This window comes from Ursus americanus, chromosome 23 (genome assembly GCF_024610735.1).
Source record: "Ursus americanus isolate L20-20 chromosome 23, mUrsAme1.1.p, whole genome shotgun sequence".
In the NCBI taxonomy this organism is placed as follows: domain Eukaryota; kingdom Metazoa; phylum Chordata; class Mammalia; order Carnivora; family Ursidae; genus Ursus; species Ursus americanus.
The window spans coordinates 24,257,590-24,275,717 of record NC_142149.1 but is presented as its reverse complement, the minus strand read 5'-3'; the positions used below and the strand labels follow the sequence as shown (position 1 = coordinate 24,275,717).

At 47.6% G+C, this 18,128-nt stretch overlaps 1 protein-coding gene across 1 annotated transcript in view; it reads left to right on the top strand.

Moving 5' to 3' along the window:
* Positions 1–5,583: 5,583 nt before the first annotated feature.
* Positions 5,584–18,128, top strand: part of FAM117A (family with sequence similarity 117 member A) — a 42,712-nt gene continuing 30,167 nt past the window's right edge. The window contains exon 1 of the mRNA XM_087854485.1: positions 5,584–5,824. Within this exon, the coding sequence (XP_087710611.1) occupies positions 5,629–5,824 (196 nt within the window). The 5' untranslated portion in view covers positions 5,584–5,628. The remainder of the gene's footprint in view (positions 5,825–18,128) is intronic.

Genomic DNA, 18,128 nt, shown 5'->3' with positions numbered 1-18,128 from the left:
ATCCCTCATTCATACGCATATCTAACGCCTTTCTTTGGGAAACAGCTTGATTGAGGCATAAATTACATAGCACAAAATTTACTTATTATACGTGTATAACTGTGTGGTGTTTTGGTTTTTTTTAGTCAATTTCTAGAGTTGTGCAACCATCACCACATTCCAGTTGTGGGTCCTTTCTATCCCCCCTAAAAAGTTTCACTGTGCCTGTTTTCAGGTAATCCGTGCTCCCTGTCCCAGCTCTAGGGAAGCAGTGATCTGTTTTCTGTCTCTATAAATTTGCCTTTTCTGGACGTTTCATATAAATGGAATCCTATAATATGTGGTCTCTTGCACCTGACTTCTTTCACTTAGCATCATGTGTTAGAGGTCTATGCATGCTACGACACATATCAGTAGTTGTTCCTTTTCATTGCTGAATAGCATTCTACCTAAATTCTGTTTTGAGGCAACACTGAACAGGACGCAGGAGTCCTGGTCTCCTACCCTGTCTCTGATTTCCTGAGTGGCCTCTGGCCAGCCCTTTTCTTATGTGGGCATCCACTTCCCCATCTGTAAAATCAGAGGACTGATCAGGTCGAGTCTCTAACATCTCTCTCAATTCTTTTTTTTTTTTTTTTTTAGAGATTTTATTCATTTATTTGAGAGCGAGAGAGAACATAAGTAGGGGACAGGCAAAGGGAAAAGCAGGCTCCCCGTTGAGCAGGGATCCCAACACGGAGCTCAATCCCAGGACCCCAAGATTATGACCCAAGCCGAAGGCAGATGCTTCACTGACTGAGCCACCCAGGCGCCCCTCAATTCTTTAAAAAAAAAAAATCTACTTTGTATTTTTCATGGAGTGCCACTAGGACCGGTATTCCAAAATTTTGAAGTCTCTGATCCCACATTTACCCTTTACCTGTATTAGCACTTCCACCATACCGTATATTGTTAAGGATAAAGAATCTTCATTTTAAAAAGGCTGTAGTTTAGCAGGAAAGTTTGATTCCCCCTGAGAGGAAATGTAGAGTGAGGGAGAGAACGTCATCCGGTCCGAAAGAGGGAAAAGGAGCACGTGAGATAAGTAAGCCAGAAGACAGGAAGCGGTGGGCCGCAGCAAGGGATGAAATGTGTCAGACACAACCCCGAAGGTCGAAATCCAGGCCATCTAGTTACCTTGGGAGTAAGAGGGAAGGGATAGAGGGAGAGAGAGGCCACCAGAGTGGGAGAGATGTTGAGGGCTGGGACCCCTCCCTATTCTGTTCCCATAACCTCATTCATTCCCTCAACCCTCCTTCCCAATCCCTCTCCGGCTGCTCTGCTCCTTCAGTTCTGACCCCATTTCCTCAGGATCTCGTTCCCTGAGGAGCCAGGCCTGACATTTCAGACAGAGGCTGAGGAAAGGAGGTAGGTCGGAAAGAGACACTGTGTGTCTGCGTCATCTTATTTTCTGTTTTATTATTTTGGAACCTGAAGGCCAAAGACGTAAGCACTTAGACATTTACCTGAAATGCAGAGACAGTCCCCCAGGTACCAAGGAATATCAAGAGCTCTCTCTTCTCCGAACAATTGCTATTGAGTGTCAGGTTTTGGAGGGTAAAAATGGTGATCTGGAATTCCCGTGCCTGTTGGTAATTGTGGCATAAACGCACAGGGTGAGGGGCAAGGTGCCCTGGAAACAGGGCCGGACAGCCTTCAGAACTAGAAGGCTTCTCTTCACCATGAGGACCCCAGCCTTCTCCTAATGCAGTAAGCCAGCAGGAGAAGACCTCCCTGTCGATCCTCTGATCTGCCAGAATTCCCCACAGCCTTTCGTCCGCGGCACTCCCTCAGACTCCTGCCACTTCTAAGACCCCACAGGCCTTAGAGGGACTGCTTGGGGAGTGGCTGTTCCTCTGACTCACTCCTGCAGGAAAAATGACTCCAGTTCTTTGAGTCCTCATTTGTTTGTGACAACTGTGGACCTCCCAAAAGTAGGCTGGGATCAAGGAACCTCACATTTGCTGTTTGAACCCTCTGAGGCAACTAATTCTCCTAGAGAGGAGAAACAATTTATGGACATACTTCGTGTACATAATCCTCCCCTTTTGCTATTTTTGAGCGCCTGCCTCTGACCCAAACTCCCTGAAGACAGGAATCAAGTCATGTCTCAATCAGAATAACATCTAGCCCGGTTCCATTTCTGCATACACGGTTCAAAGCCTGCTGGGTAGGGAGCATGTCTCTGAACATTATTGTCATTCCTTAGTGCCTAGCTCTGTGTCCAGTACACAGTGGTCATGTGAATAAATTTGTGCTGGGTGAATTAATTAATGACAATCATGGTGATAAGGTAACAGGGGGAATAGTAACAAAGGGTTTGGGGTTTTTTTGTTTATTTTTTTGTGTTTTTGTGTTTTTTGCAAGCTACAAGATGCTTTGTAAGGCAAGGCATCTCCCTTAGCAGCACACAGCCTCCTCAAAGCCATGGTTTTCTTTCAGTGGAGGAAAAAGACAAGGGTTTATCTTCAGATGAGGTCTTTATCCCCACCATCAAGCCCATGCCAGGGGAAGCTACTGGTGATAGAGAAGGGAATAAGAGACAGCTGCTTGGGCATGATACCTGTGTAAGGAGAAGACAGGGATCTCCTATGCACGCTTGCCTTCTCACTCCTCTGACTAGGTCAACTCGAGTGTCTCCTGCCAACAACTTATCAGGAAGGACCATGACTCTCTGGACTCGGAAGATCCAATTCTTCAGCCCTGCCACCTCCACTGGCTCTTCTTCCACTGTCCAGGTCCTCAATTCCTGGTACCTTGGCTTTAGAACAAAATTTAAACACCATGTCCTTGAGACTAGCCACATTATCTTTCTCTCCAAGGGAAGAATGCACCTGTCTAATACTGTGCCATTTTATCTTTAGAACCACTCTGTGAGGTTAATGGAGGTGATTCTTGCATAGAGAAAGGAAGCCATCTGCCCAAAGTATTTCAAGATCCCTCTTTCCAGGGCTTTTACCGCTAACACACACTGTATGGCTTAACCAATAACAATTACCCATCATCTCTTAAGAATTTACATGTTGAGGGGTCCTAAAATGGAATATGTTGTCAGGCAAGAACAGATTTCAAGGGATCAACTAGCCATCCTTTGGCTCTTAGGTAGGCCAGTGGTCTAGAAGGTGAGCGTTGGTTGGGAAAGTACTTGAATTTGGAGTCAAAAGATCTTGGATGTAAGTCCTGGGTCTGCCATTTACTGAGTGGATGATTTGGAGCAAGTCACTGAACATCTGCGACTTAGCCTTCTATAAAATAGGGACAGTAATGTCTGTGGGGTTTTTTGGGGGGGGTTATTTTGTTTTGTTTTTACTTTACATGCCTATTGTGAAAATTAAATGAGATGATGTATGTGAAAGCTATAAAGTACCAGGCAAGTGTTAATTTTAATGTCTCAGGCAAATTTGCCTCTTTGGAGACTCTTTATGTAAAATATAAATAGTAATCCATCTGTGTTCATAACAAAGTTTTACAAGAATAGGAGTTCAGCTTTGGTGTCAGGCTGCCTGAATAACCTTGGGCACGTTATTTCTTTCTGAAACATCATTGAAGAGGAGATAATACCCATCTCATAGGTGTGGTCATGAGCATTAAATGAGCGAACGTACATACACTACTTAATATGTACCTGGCATAGAGAAAGAAACTCAGTGAATGTTAGCTGCTACCATCACTGATTTTATTAATGGAGAGGTAGGGCAGGGTGCTTCAATAAGATCTGACAGAGATCTGAGCTAGAAATCAAAAGGACTCACCTTTTTGGGCCTCGGTTTTCCTACTTGCTCTATAATAAAAATCTATGGTTTTCTTCTTCCATATTGTCATGAGAATTTAAAAAAAAAGTATACAAAGACTTTGAATTAATTGGACTTGAGGAACATTATACATTGTAAGATATTTTTTTAAAAAAACTGAATTAAGTTTATAAAGACTCTGACTTTTTATCAGTTCATCAGTTTTCGTTGATCCCTATCTGCCTGTGTTAAAGTTGTCCTCTTCATCGAAAAGGAAGACAGCATTTCCCAGCCAATAAAATAGATTTCAAATGTCAGATCTTGACATAAACCCTTCAAATCTGGTAGAGTACATACATTCTTTGCAAAGAAAACCATTCTTCAGGATGTTGCATTGCCTCAATTCGTTCTGGGTATAGGGGGTGATTTTAATATTCAACCAATTCTTGAATTTCCACTTTGGGTATTATCTGCTTTCAATACATAATCACAGAATGACCTCTCCTTGCCTTGCAGGATGCTCCCAGATTACCTCTTTTTCTCTGATTAGCTAGGATGGCTTCAGGGAATACCTTCATTTTAACATTAAAGTGGGCAAAAACAGAAATAGAAAGATAAATCTGTAGCAAGATCAAAAATAGAATTCATAGCTAAATATAAATCTGGAGGGAATTATCCAATTATTTGTATGGTCCCTTATCACAGACGATCCAGGGTTGATTGCCTTCTGCTTTTTCCTTATATAGAACAAAATAGTTAATAAATCCCAAGAGTAATACTCTTTTCTTTTGAAGAGTAATAGTTTTTAATAGTAAGTTAAATGCTGTTTTGCTTCCCAAATGTCCTCATATATATTATAGCATGTGATTTTTACAACTGCATGCATTCTCTTTGGGGACTATCTCATCTCATTTTGACTTGTAGGTCAGAGAGCACTGAACTGGGAAGACCAGGATTTGTTAATGGAGTCACTGTACAAATTTGGGCAAGTTTCTCAGTCACTTTGTTCCTTCCACTCTGCTGAGCTAGACTTGGAATGGATGGCTCTGAAGGGAAAGTCCCTGCTCCTTTTCAGTCTCAATATAATTTACAGGCTAGCAGCTGGGTTTTTTTTGTTTTGTTTTGTTTTTTTTGGTTGGACCCACACCAGCTAGGAACTTGGAAACGTGGAAAAGACAAATGTGGGTGTCACATGAGGCACGGTAGCCATTAAGTGCACGAATATAATGCAAACCGCATGCAAATATATGCAAACTTTGCATTAATTTGTAGAATCTTACTTTGGAGCTTGCGAGCGGCACTGAGATCCTATGAGGATTCACAACTAATATTTTTAGGTTAAATCAAAAGTAATGCTCTTTTGAAGTTATCGCTTTCTCGGTGCTTGCCGGGCTTAACTGCCGAAAGTTTGACACTCCTCCCTACCCCCCATAAAGATTTCACTAGTGCTTGATTCCATCTTACACCCGGCCCCACCCCCGCTTAGCCTGACGTCACGTGACAGTGTATTTGCATACTACCTGGGACTGGGTGTGACGCTCCCCTTTTCTGCGTCTTCTCATTGGCGGCACCGGAGAACCAGCCCTCTTCCGGACAGACCAATCAGCGCCCACTCGGATGAAGGAAAGCGGGAGGGGGCGGGACGAGGGTGGGGTCTTGGGTCGGATCGCTAGGCATATCGACCAATCATCCTCTGGAGTGGGAAGAACAAGCCGCGGATTGGTTGAGAGGCGGGGTCTGGGGCTCTGTAGGCCAATGAGAGTTCTGGGCTGAGGGGGCCGGTCTCCGCCCCGCAGAGCAGATAAGCAGCCGCAGCGGGGGTTGGGGGGCTGTGTGGGGCTCGCTGTGGGGCCGAGGCAGGCAGGCGGTCGGGCGGGCGATGGCAGGGGCCGCAGCGGGCGGCAGAGGCGGAGGTCCCTGGGGGCCGGGGCGCGGAGGGGCCGGGGGGCTCCGGCGGGGCTGCTCTCCTCCAGCCCCCGCCGGCTCCCCCCGGGCTGGGCTGCAGCCGCTCAGGGCCACGGTCCCCTTCCAGCTGCAGCAGCCGCACCAGCGCCGGGACGGGGGTGGCCGCGCAGGTGAGCGGGGCCTGGAGCGGGTACCGGGGGGAGGAGCCGTTGGGGGAGGGGGGGGGCGCGTGACGGGGGGGAGGGGTACGAGGAGAAGCTTGAGGGGAAAGTGGATGGGGGCGAGGGAAGAGAAAAAGGGTCGCGCAAAGTCTGTGAGGGCGGAGGGAGCGAGAGCGAGGAGCGGTGAACGCTGGGTCCACGGCTGGAACAGAGTGTGCAGGGAGTCGGGGCCGGGAGGTGAGGGGAGGGACATGGCAGACGGAGGCTGGCATTGGGGGCGTAACCGAAAAGTGGGCAGAGGTGTCGTGTGGGGGTGAGTGGAAGATGCAGGGGTGGCAGCGAGGTGTGAGGAAGGAGTGAGTGGCGCGTGATGGGGGCGCCCTGTGCTGGCTGGCGCTGGAGCGAGGAGCCGGTGGGCGCTGGACATCTGCACGGGGAGGGGGAGGGGCATGGAGGAGAGCCCCGTGGAGCCATGTGTTACTTCTCTAACTTGAGTTTGGCCCCAGCATCCCGCTCTACGGCTCTGGAGTTCCTTCCCCCCCCCCCCCCCCACTTCACGTGCACTTCCTTTTATGCCACCTCCCGGAGCTGATTTCTTCCGAGCCGTTGGAATAGGTTGGAATAAGTTAGTTTAACGGCTTTTACTACGGTACAAACGCTCCGCTCCGATTCCCTGCATTCCTCTTGGTGTAGCCCAGAAGTTGTATGTTCCCAGATCATTGACCTGCTTAATATGGCTGGCTCATTCCAACCATGGTGTGCGTGTGTGTATAGGGCCTGGGCAGTTTGCCCCCTGCCTTTCTCTCCTACCCCCACCAAGGCTGTTTAGTCCCGGGCATTGCCAGCCAACGTGGCAGTGGGGTGAGGGCTACAATCAAGTACACTGTGGCAAATACCCCCACTTTCTGAACAGCCCTGAAACGGTGTCTTAATAGCAGCTTGATGTGGTGAGTGTGGGGAAACTAGGGAGGAGCAAGATTAACCTTGCTTTCACACTCAAAGCTGTGATGGATCCCCCACAAAGGCAGGCAGTGAGGAATGGGAAAAAGAACCTACTTGCATGAGGAGGTTGGCAATAAGTTGAAAGTGAGGCTTGCATTTGATTCACACCAGATGTGAAAAAGATCATCGTACACTTCCAAAGCCTCGGAGTCTACCAAATGTACAAAAGTCATGGTCCCCGCCGTCTAATGGTTAATGACATTCTCTACACCAGAGTTTCTTGAGCTTTTTGTGATTGCTAGGCTTCATTGCTGCACACCCCCCTCCTGAAAGTTTAGTTGCTACAGTGCCTTTCTAGGTAGGAATGGGATTAAGAGGGTCTCTGAAGTAGAAAGTCCCAAGTCTATCTGGACCTCACTGTAAATGTTAACATTGCATCTTGGAACACAGAAACTTGGTCAAATGTGGTAGCAAGATGGTGACCAACTAGTCAAAGTATGCCTAGAATCTGGTGGTGTAGAGCAGAGCAGTGCCCAAACTCATGCCTGTCATGAGCTTTAAGCAGACTACAAGATTACAAACCTGTTGGTTTTGTTTGGACTTCCTTGGAGTCCAGAGAAGTTAATAGAACGGCAAGCACCAGAACCTTTGTCACTTTTAGTAGAAATCAACAGAAAGCCTGCCTATGCGGTAGCTGGAAATCTATTAGCAGTCATATTTTAAGAGCAGTTATTTTGCGTCTACTATAGAACTAACATTAAAGGCACAAACACTGGTGGGTGCTGTGGAATGGAGAAGAGTGTAGGTTTGGATAACTGAGTTCTTTACATGGCCTCTTCCTTTTTATAGGGCCGGAGGCCCGAAGATCCTGGTAAAAACCATAGGAAGCTAGAGTTCTGCGTAACTTGTTGGATGATTTAGGGCAAGTTGAGTGGTCTCTTGTGTACGAATTGGGCTGATGTGTTATCCCTCCGCCGTTTAGTATCCCATAGGCATTAATGAGGCACCTACCTGGTATATAGGGGGATTATCTATAGATTTTCAGTGAGGCGGGAGAGAGGAAAGATGGAAGGAAAGAGGGGTCTGAGTCGGTGGACTCCTTTGTGAGCAGACATTAAGGGAATGTACCTCGCCTTTGGTTTGGGAGCACATCGGGTCTTCTACATGTTAACTTTACTGTCTATGTGTGTTCAGATTGTTTTCATTCCTTAGACTTGAGAAGTGGCAGAAGTGGTTTCCTCTAGGCCCGTGGTGTACTTGCGATAGGAGGAAACGCCTTACGTTCATAAACCCTTAAGAGAATCCTCCAGGCTTTGGGTGCCAGGATTCCTGAATTTTGATTCTAGGCTCTGCCATTTAGTAGCTGTGTGGCATGGAAGTTTCTTAACTTCTGTGCCTCAGTTTCCTCATCTGTTAGAAGGTGAATCATAACTATATCCTGAGTTAACAGTTACAACGTGCGGAGGCACCTAGAAGGTGCTATCAGCGTTTATCGTTAGCCTTCCCCTCCACCCAGCCAAGGTGAGAGCACTGTTGGCCAAAACCCATTGCCTTTCAGGCTTCAAAGAGCAAACCCATATTGGTCTGAAACCAGTACTGCAGGTTTCAGAATTTCAAGGCCTCCTCTTGCACTTTTATTCCCTCGTCTTTTAAATGAGGTTTTCTAAACAGGGCTCCAGAGCCCAACTGTTTAAAAAGGCATGTAAACTGGGACTGGGATTCAGGGACAATTAGGTGCTGTCACTGTTTCTTTCCCATCCCAAAGTGACGTAGTGTTCAGGGCTGTGCCGTTATCTCTCTACCACACACCCTGTTGTGTTCCTGACAAGATATATGAGACCTTGTAAAAACAGGGTGATGGTGTAAAGAACAGGATTTACCTTCTGTGGCCATTCATCCATGAGGGATGTCTTCATAAAGTGAGGAATGGCTTCATTTTTCTGAGCCTGGGTTAGGGGTGTGGAAGGCAAAAGAGAATAGTGAGAAAAATGAAGATCAAGTGTAAGAAAGCTAAGCTCCATCCGTGGGGAATAGCAACCCAGGGTGCATTTCTTACGGCAGTTCCCCCTTTAATTAAATTCTCATTTGTGTCTTACGTCAGTTGGAGGCTGCTAACTTTTCTGTTCTTCCGGGACTATTGAGGGACAAAATGGGACTGGGAGGTGAAATGTTCTGGGTTCCAGTCTTAGGTCCAGGTCCACATCCTGTTTAGTATCTCTGTCTCCATATCTCTAGAATGAAGATAATGTTTAATCCAGCTTTGCAAATTCCTCTGTGTGGACCAGCCCCACAGGGGTCAGCTGGGTGCTGGGGGAACCACATGTTGCCTCTGTACCTCCTCTGCCCACCAGAACCTTCTTAAACCCAGGGTTGGCAATTATGGCCTGCAGGCCAAATCCAGGCCTCTGCCTGCTTTTGTAAATAAAGTTTTATTGGAACACAGCCATGCTCCTTCATTTAGCATTGTCTGTGACTGCTCTTGCACGACAGGGACAGAGTTGAGTAGTAGTGATAGAGACCATAAGGCCCACAAAGCTTAAAATATTTACTACCATGGCACTCTACAGAAAAAGTTGGCCTACCCGTGTCTTAAACAATGTTCCTTACCATTATTCCTATATAAAGATCCGTTTCATTGCGTGTGGTGTACATCTCCTCAGAAAATTCTAAGGGAGTAAAGAAAAGTAAGCCTGTATCCCCCCTCATGTTTTAGGCGAAAAGAAAAGGGGGGGGGTCATCAGCTTCCAGTCAGTTCTCAGTCTTTGTGGAGGATCAGCACATGTGAATGGAGGCTGCCTCCCCCCCCACCCCGCGTTGTCAGGTGGCATGTGTTCAGTAGACATAAACTAATTTGGATTTACATAAAAGCTTGACTGTTAGGCAAATGTGCACCCCCTCTCCTCATAACCCCTCCCAAACCACCCACAACTCAGTGAACACAGTTGGAAATGGCTTAAGGTTTATCTCCTGTTTGGGATTTTTCTGGCTACTTTTTATTTTTCCAAACAGATCACTGACAGCTGGCAGTAGTCGTGGCTGCCTTAAAATACTGCCTTCCCCACAGGGACATAGGGTGGGTTTATTTCAAACATCCATTGGGTTCTCCAGGATGGCCGTTGCAGTGAATAGAAGGCGGCATTGTTATTAGCAATGCTATTGGTAATTATTAAACTCCTTTCCTTGCAATGCTTTGAAAACTTAGTCCTTGGGGGATGGGTATTTAGATAGGTCTCGAACCCCATAAAGAAGGTCCCTTATTAGGGACCTTGAGAGAAAGCCCTCATCAAATCATGATGCTCCTGGACCCTGGTGCCAGAAGTAGTCCGACTTCTCAATGCCAAGGAGCCATCTTGCTATAATGAAGCCTGGGGGTGCAGTTAAAATCCCGTAAGATCTATAACCATCCTTGAGCTCTCTGTGATTGAGGCAGCTTCTGTTTGGGAAGCATTAAACACCGCTTAGCCTGATGCTGCTAACTTGCTTTTGACAGCTTTGCTTGCCCCAGGCATGTGCTCCCCAAAATATACTGCTGAAGTCTGTCTTAAATATTATCACCAGAGACAGCACCCTTGAAATTTGGGGGCCGCAGTGCCTAACTGCTTTATCCCATCGGTACCTAAAGGAGCATGGGTCCCTGTGTTCTTCCATGTTTTGGGTAGCAAAGGATTATATATACATGGGAAGTTCTCCACTCGTGTAACATAGAGCTAGGATATTTTAAACCATTTGAGGTCAGTGGAGGAGGGGTGAGAACAAAAGTGGGTGTGGTGGTAAGAGGACATCATTCTCTCTGGTTCCAAATATAGATAGATCTCCAGAAAATTTGGGGCAGGATTGCAAAACTTCCAGTTATGGTGGCCATGTGAATGTTGCCAGAGTGGTTGGTGGGCTTTAATAGCAGAGAACACTTTACCCATATTTTTGGCTAGTTTATACTGAATGGTGCGATGGGCACCCACGCCACACTATTCTTTGATCTTGTTCTTTTTTTAATTAAAGCATAATTAACATACGGTTTTATATTAGTTTCAGTTGCACAACATAAGGATTCAACAATTCTGTACGTTACTCAGTGTATTCCTTGATCTTAATGGAACTGTGAGAAATCAAGCATCCTCGTGCGCTCAGCTGGCTCAGTTGGTAGAGCACACAACTCTCATCTCCAGGTTGTGAGTTCGAGCCCCACGTTGGGAGTAGAGATTACTAAAAAAAAGAAAGAAAGAAAGAAAAGAAAAAAGAAAAGAAATCAAGCATTCCCCTCTGGATTTTTATACCTGTCCCATAGACCCTTTGTGCCATAGGATTCACACTTTAAGGTGTGACATGTTCTGGAGACAGGTCTGGTTTTGAAGTCTTACTGACACTATCACAGCGATCAAATGCTATTTGACACCAGCTCCAATGCTTTCCTGGGGCTTACCCTTAGTCTACAGGCAGTTTGGAGCCTTTTCAAGGGGCTGGAAGGGGAAACCTTGTGTTTGCTTTCCAGTTCAGTGTGAAGGTGGGTGCCCACCAGCACGTTTGTTGAGTGGGAGTGGACAATCTCTTTGTGGCTTAATAAGTTTTGCCCCACTTTTAGGTGGATAGAAGAGGGGCCAGGAAGAATGGAAACAGACAAAAGATGAGCGAGAAACCTGGACACCCACTTCTGCCCCGGCTGAGGGCTGAGTTGAGTCTTCGTAGAGGGTTCCATTATTTGGTTTGCAGGGTTATGAATTAACCAAACACAAGCCGAGTCTATTCACATTGTTAGGTCAAAAACAAATCCTGCGCTCTGAGAGAAAAGAGTTTTGGATTATATTTGAAGTTATAAATTATCCGTGCTCCAGTTCCTCTCCAGCGGTGTAGAGCTTGTGAACGGGCCGTTGTTCTTGGGAACAGCTGGATGGAGGGAGTTTCTCTACAGCTGGCTGCCCACACTCAAGCCTCCAGCTCAGGGTCCCCACCAAACCTCCTGGTTTTGAAAAACTCTTCCTGGCACTTCGCTCTCCTCCTCCACGCTTTTCCTCAGGGTCACTACAAAGCTGCATGCTCAGCTTGGAGTCATTTAAATGTTTATCCTCAGGCCCCGAATAAGCCTCAGTTGACTTTTACTGTGTCAGAAAACCACAGCCAATCAAGGGTGGCTTTAATGAACTGAAAAGAATGCTATCAAAGTATTTCGTAATAGGGACTCTTTTAGCTCCAGCCCTTGGGGAACCTGGAACTGAAGTGGGGGCTCTGGACACCTAACCTGCCCTGCTCCCGAGCTCCAGCCAGCTGGTATTGGGGATGGATGGAGTGCCTTGGCTCAGCACTGCCTGCACGGGAGCGGTTTCTGTTTCCAGCTCCCTAAGAAAAGGGGTGGAGGTTGGGGGAGGCCTGGGAAGATTCCTCTGAGGGCTTTGGTTGATCCGAAGCAGCAGGCCTGTGATCAGGAGTGGTGAAGTTTTCTCCGAGGCCGCCTGGATGTGGCTTCGTAGAGTATTCGGCAGGGCAGAGCTGCAAGTCCGGGATGCCTCTTCTCAGACCCTGAGCACCCTATCCTGTGGATGGAGGGTGGGTTTTCGACCTGGAGAGAACTATGCTAATAAGCCTAGGTCTGGTCCCTCCCCAGCTCTGTTACCTGAATCCCCTGTCATCTGATCCTCAATGAAAACATTCTAGAGAGCACTGAGGTCTCACCTCCTGAAGAGGGAAAGGTAGGATAAACATGGGTCTCTAGAAGCAAATGACTAACACGTCCACAAGTGAATAAAACGGAATTCAAGCTGGAGGAGGCATAGAATAAAGGAATATTTATTCCTTTCGTGTTAGGTAGGGTTAATTGGAGAATTAACCGAGATATTTCCAGTAAGTTTGTTTTTTTGTTTTTTTGTTTTTTGTTTTTTGGTTTTTTTTTTTAGTTGGTTGGTGTATTATTCTCCCTAAGGTTAAATTAAGTTTTATTTATTTTATTTTTTCCCTTCCGTTTCAAAAGTGACATTGGTGTGGCCCTGTCTGGTCAGCTGTGTTTCTTCACTTTCTCAGATCTCTTTAGTCCCTTCAGCCCTTGCTGCAAATTGTGTGCCTGCCTTTTTAAAAGGTAGGCACCTCATGTTTCAAGTTCAAGTGCAATGGAACTCACCCTGCAGCTTGAACAGATTTGAGTGTTTTTGCAGAGGGAGGGCCAGGGCAGATGGGGAGTGTCGTGCTCAATAAATACTTGTTGGATTGAGTTGCTGGAAAGGCAGCAGGGGTGGGGAGAGTGAGCCACACTTCCCCCAGTCTCACTTGAAATGGTTTTTCCCACTTCTGGTCCCCACACACTGTGCCCCCTTTATAATACCTCTGCAGCTACTTCCAAGGCAACCTCCCCCCACCCCCCCGAAGTGTTAGTGTTCTCTCTCTCTTTAAATCACTGGTCTCCTATTCATCCTGGTCATTGGGCTTGAAGCCCAGCTGGTGGCAAAGACGTGGCATTTCCATGGATGTCATTGCTAGGCCGGTAGGTTCCCTTCCCCTCACACTTAAAGTCAGAGGGTGAGCTTGGGCAGTTAGTTACCAGGTTGATCCATGGAAACAGCCAACATTTAGGATTTTGTTTAAAAAAAAAAAAAAAGCCAGACTACCTGGCTTTAGCCTTAGAAGTGGATATGGGTGACAGGCCAAGGAAAGCGAGATGAATACTGGGTGTCTTTTCACTAAAGGTACATTTACACCAAATTCCTAGTAGTGCTAATGTATACAAAGGGAAGCAGATAAACGAAATCTGAATTAGTGACTTTTCTAGGCTAGGGAGCAGAACTGTCTACGGGCCTGAGGGGGGCTTCAGGCTCTATCTAGAGGTGTGATCAGATTGGAAGCCCCCTTTCCCAAGCCAGGCACCATCCTGTTTCTCCTCTCCCCACACCTGCCCCCCTCCCCCCAGCAAGTTGGGAAATACTGGAAAGAGATGCTCATTAGCATTCCCCACGCCCTGGACACATACACTGTCATCCATGGAATCTACGTTGCTCTGTTGTTCAGGTTGCCAGCCATGGACCTGGTGCCTTAGATGGTTTTCTAAACCTGCCCAGCTGGGGGTAACTTTGAACAGAGTAAAATTGCAGTTGAGAGGAAGGAAAGACAGTTTCTCTTAACTCGCCCTCCCTTCTCCTCTTCCCTGCCCCACACACTGCCTTCCCTTTACGAGTTTTCTGTGCCGCTTGGTACGTGTTTGATCGCCTACACCGCTTTGAGAAAACCACCGCTGATAACACGTGTGCTCCCTGCCCCACACCTGCAAGCTGGCTGAAAACCTGCCGTGCGGCCTCTGTTTGGGGATTGTCTTTGTAACTCATACCCATCAGATATGACAAACCGGGGTTGAGGGTGGAGCTGGATGGCATTTGGCGAGACCGAGGGGATGCAGCCAGAGAGTTGTCGCAGTGTTACGGAGTCCGATGCAGAGATTGGGAAGAAGGCAGTGCAAGTCACACCCATTCTTCTATTTCTTACTGCCGAGACTAGCGCCTGGACTCTCTCTGGAACTGCGGTCCTGGGTAGTTGTGTGTTCACAGGAGAAGGCAAAAACAGCTGCTTCTGTGGAAAGAAAGAGCCTGGGGGTCCCAACAAATTTTTGTGTTTTTCAGGGAAGTTGAGCAGATAGAGAGCTTTAGTTTTAACAGTGTGTTCCATTCATTTAGCTCTCTGTTGCTCCTGGTCAGTACTCTAGAATGTTTCTCCTTCATCCTCCTGACAGTCGTGAAGGTGCAGGTGGCCTTGACTTGTTTTGCAGATAAGTTAAATGAGGCCTAGAAAGGAAGTGACTTGCCCAAGACCATGTGACTATCAAGCCCTTTTGCTCCTGATCCCAGGGCTCTTCCCACATACGTGTGGCGAATCCATTGTGAATTTCCTCCCAAGTTGGCATCCTCTCTGCTGCCTGCCCAGCCCACGCCCAGCCCGTGTTTCCCTTCTGCTTGTATGCCTGTATTCCAGGAGCAAAAATTCATCTGTTCAGTTGACCAAAAGAAAATTGGAAAGGAAAATGGGCTGCAACGAAGTCTGTTGTTTCTTCAGCACCCCGTAAGTGACTGTTCACTTGGTGTGGCTAATTGGAAGGTGACGGTTATGACATTGTGTGATACGGTGGCAGCTTTTGAGCACCTCCCACTGGTTTCAGATACACAATTCCCAGGTAGAATGAGAAGTTCACCAGGGACAGCTAGGCCCAGAAGGCAGGCATGGTTTTCCTGCTTTCGTGGGGTCATGGTCATGGTTACTGGGCTTAGAGCCATGTCAGGAAGATACCTCTAAGCTGGAGCTTATAGGAAAGCGTGTCTTTCTTATGTGTGACTGTGGAACCCCAGAGAGCACCTGGGAATAAATGTGGGTGGTGCATTCCTCTGATGGGGGGTCGGTTCAGGTGGCCTGGCATCATAATGACAGCTTATCTTCCAGTAGGGAACCCCCGGATGCAAACCACTCCCACCCTCCCTGCCATGCTCTGTTTTGAGTGTGTCTCCTCCTCCTAGCTTTAGGTTAAGGGGGAGTAGAGTCACTGTGATACATGATAATGCCTTCATGAGACAAGTGTGTGCCCAGTAAAGGGGACTGGTGGGGACTTGAACTCAGGAGAAAGCTCCATCCAGGGACTTGGTATCATGGAGAAATTGGTGTGCTTCACGGAGGTTACCTAGCCCTCCTGAGAGGGTTCCAGGCAGCTCTTACCCGCTTACCTCTCTTAAGAAATCAGATTTTGTATAGAATTCTTGAATGTCCTGATAACCATATGCTTATGTGCACCCTTCCTTTGCCTGTTACTTCTCAACTTCATAAGGCCAAATCCCGTTATAATGAACATTATAAAAAACAATTCTGTATAATAAAGCTATTTCCATGGTTCATATCAATGCTTTGTTGTTGTTTTTTTGTGGTTTTTGTTGTTTAAAGAAAAGAGTAACCAACTCTCTTCTTCCGTATCAAGTATTTTTTTCTGGTCCCTGTCCATGGAATGGTTCATCCCTAAGCCAGGGCCCCCGACCACTAGCTGTCTGCCTTGGTGGCAGGGAGGAGGGAGAGGAGCAGTGGAGCCATCACCAAGTAGCAAGGCCCCCCCTTTGTTTGCATTTCATCTCGAACCTCCCACCCTCTGGTACGTCTTTGTTTTCAAATGGAACACCACGCAGAAACCCAACAAAGGGCAGTACGTGTGTGTATCTGAATGTGAGTGTGTGTGAGTGTGTGTCTTGAGTGTGAGTGAGCATGTCGGTGCCGAGCGTGCGCGTGTGTGTGAAGAAGTGCCCGTGAAAGAAAGCAAATGACAAAGCAGGTGGGGCTAATGTTTGCCTGAAGGCAAATCTGGGTAAAGGTTCTATGGATGTCCTATGTACTGCTCGTGTGCTTGTGTCTGGAAGTTTGAAATGACTTCCAAATAAAAAGCTTAAAAATGAGTACATGCTAGGCTGACTTGACAGTACCAGGAGTTCTTGAGAGTGCCAGTTCTCTTCTCTTCCTCTTATAACGTCTCTTATTCTCCCCATTTAACAGACAGCAAAACTGAAGCCCAGAGAAGTCAAGTGACCCGAGTTCACCTAGCACACTGGGGCCAAGGCAGGATTTGGGCCCAGGTATTGACCACTGTGGTAGGCCACCCCTCAGGAGACTAGACTGCGGCTGGTCCTGACTTCCTGAGCTGGACCAGGGGGGCATCAGATGCCGGGAACGATTGGGGACCTGCTGCGGCATGCCCGCGCCCCGGGCGTGCCTGCATTGACCCAGCAGGGGGTGGGCAGGCGAGCCGCAGTCTGCCGAAGCCCGCCAAGCACCCTCAGGATGTCCAGGTACCTTCTCGGGACAGCTGCTTCCTTTTTCTAAGAAACACTCTTACTCAGCTCTTCACTCTCCACGTTTTCTTCAAGACCATGAGATCAGAAGCCTCTGGTGTCCGAGCCATGGTAGTTCCAGTTCGAGTTTTTATGTCCAAGATCAACGGGTAAAAAGCAGTCAGGTTCGGTGTAGAGAGCCAGGCCAGCGTGTGGGCCCAGGCCAGACAGCTTGCTCGGCTGTGCGCCAGTCCGTTTGCGGAGGTACAGAACCCCGAGGGAGGACGTTTGTGTGGTTGCGTGCGGCACGCCTTACCAGGGGGACGGGAGTTACAACTTCGTACGCAGAGGGAGGACTCGCTGTCCGTCAGGGAAGACTACTAAGCACGGGGCCCAGGGAGGGATCTGCTCATCCTGTTATGCTGGCAAAGGGGGAGCTTCAGACTCTGCTCTTGGTTTCCTGGCCGCTCTTCTCTAACACCAGACCACATGTCCTACATCTCTCTCTGCTCCTGGAAGGCGCTTGAATCGTTCCTGACAGTTTTGCTTCCTGATACTTCCCCCCAGCTGCCAGAATTAGGGTTAAGTGAATGAGTCTGACTCTGCTTCTGAACAGAATAATTTTGAAAGTCTTTAGTTTTAGCATGTGTCCTTTATCTGCAGTGCCTCCCGGCAGCCACCCTAGAGCCATGAGATTGTGGTTAAGTTGGCTTCAAAGGACTTTTTTTTTTCCCATGGGCTCCAGCCAGTTATGTGAAAGAGACCCGTGAGCATTTACTATATTATTACCCCAGCTTATATATACTTAAAGTGCTTATCTTTAGGCAGTTTTCATGTTATATAGGCTATCGTCATGATTCTCTGGTTCTCCTGGCTCTGTCCGATCCCAACATAAGTGCCGGATGGATGATGTCCAGGGGCAGAACAAGATGCAGGAGGAGGAGGAAAGGCTGCTCCTTGATTCCTAGTGGGTTGTGTGCAATATGGAGGTGTACAAATGGCCAAAGCTGTCTTCGTAGATGGGACGGCAGCAACGGAGCCTTTGCCTTCTGGTTCTTAGGCGTATAGATAGGATGTTTTGGTAATGACCATCCCAAACTGTTTTCCTGGATCAAATTCTCGTTTGTTTCAGGAGGCTAAGCTTTTTCCTTGCCTGACTTGTAAAAGAAGATACTAGTACTGTTGAGCCCTTGATTTAAGAGCAGACACAAAGCTCTTCATGTACTTTGTGGGAGGGGGGGTGTGACTTACCCTCCAGTGATGCATGTGATCCTGTCCACCTCTGCCTCCGGAAGCACATGGGGAGAGGTGACCCGACAAGCATCCTTCTGCTCAGGAGTCTCGGGAGTACACTGATGGTAGGAAAAACCTTCCCAATGTCATACCTTTCAAGGCTGTTCCTGGAAGGGCCATCTGATCTTGCTTTTTGGACGTGGTTTACCCTGGAGGCACTGCATAACCTTTGAGCCTCCCTTAGGAGATCGAACAACTGGCAAGATCAGGGCTGCAGCGAAGGGGCTGCCCCGGAATGCTGCCGGGCATGCTTTGGGGTTTTTCCACCAGTAGGGTGACGGCCTGGGAATTTGCCTGGGATTTTGAAGTCA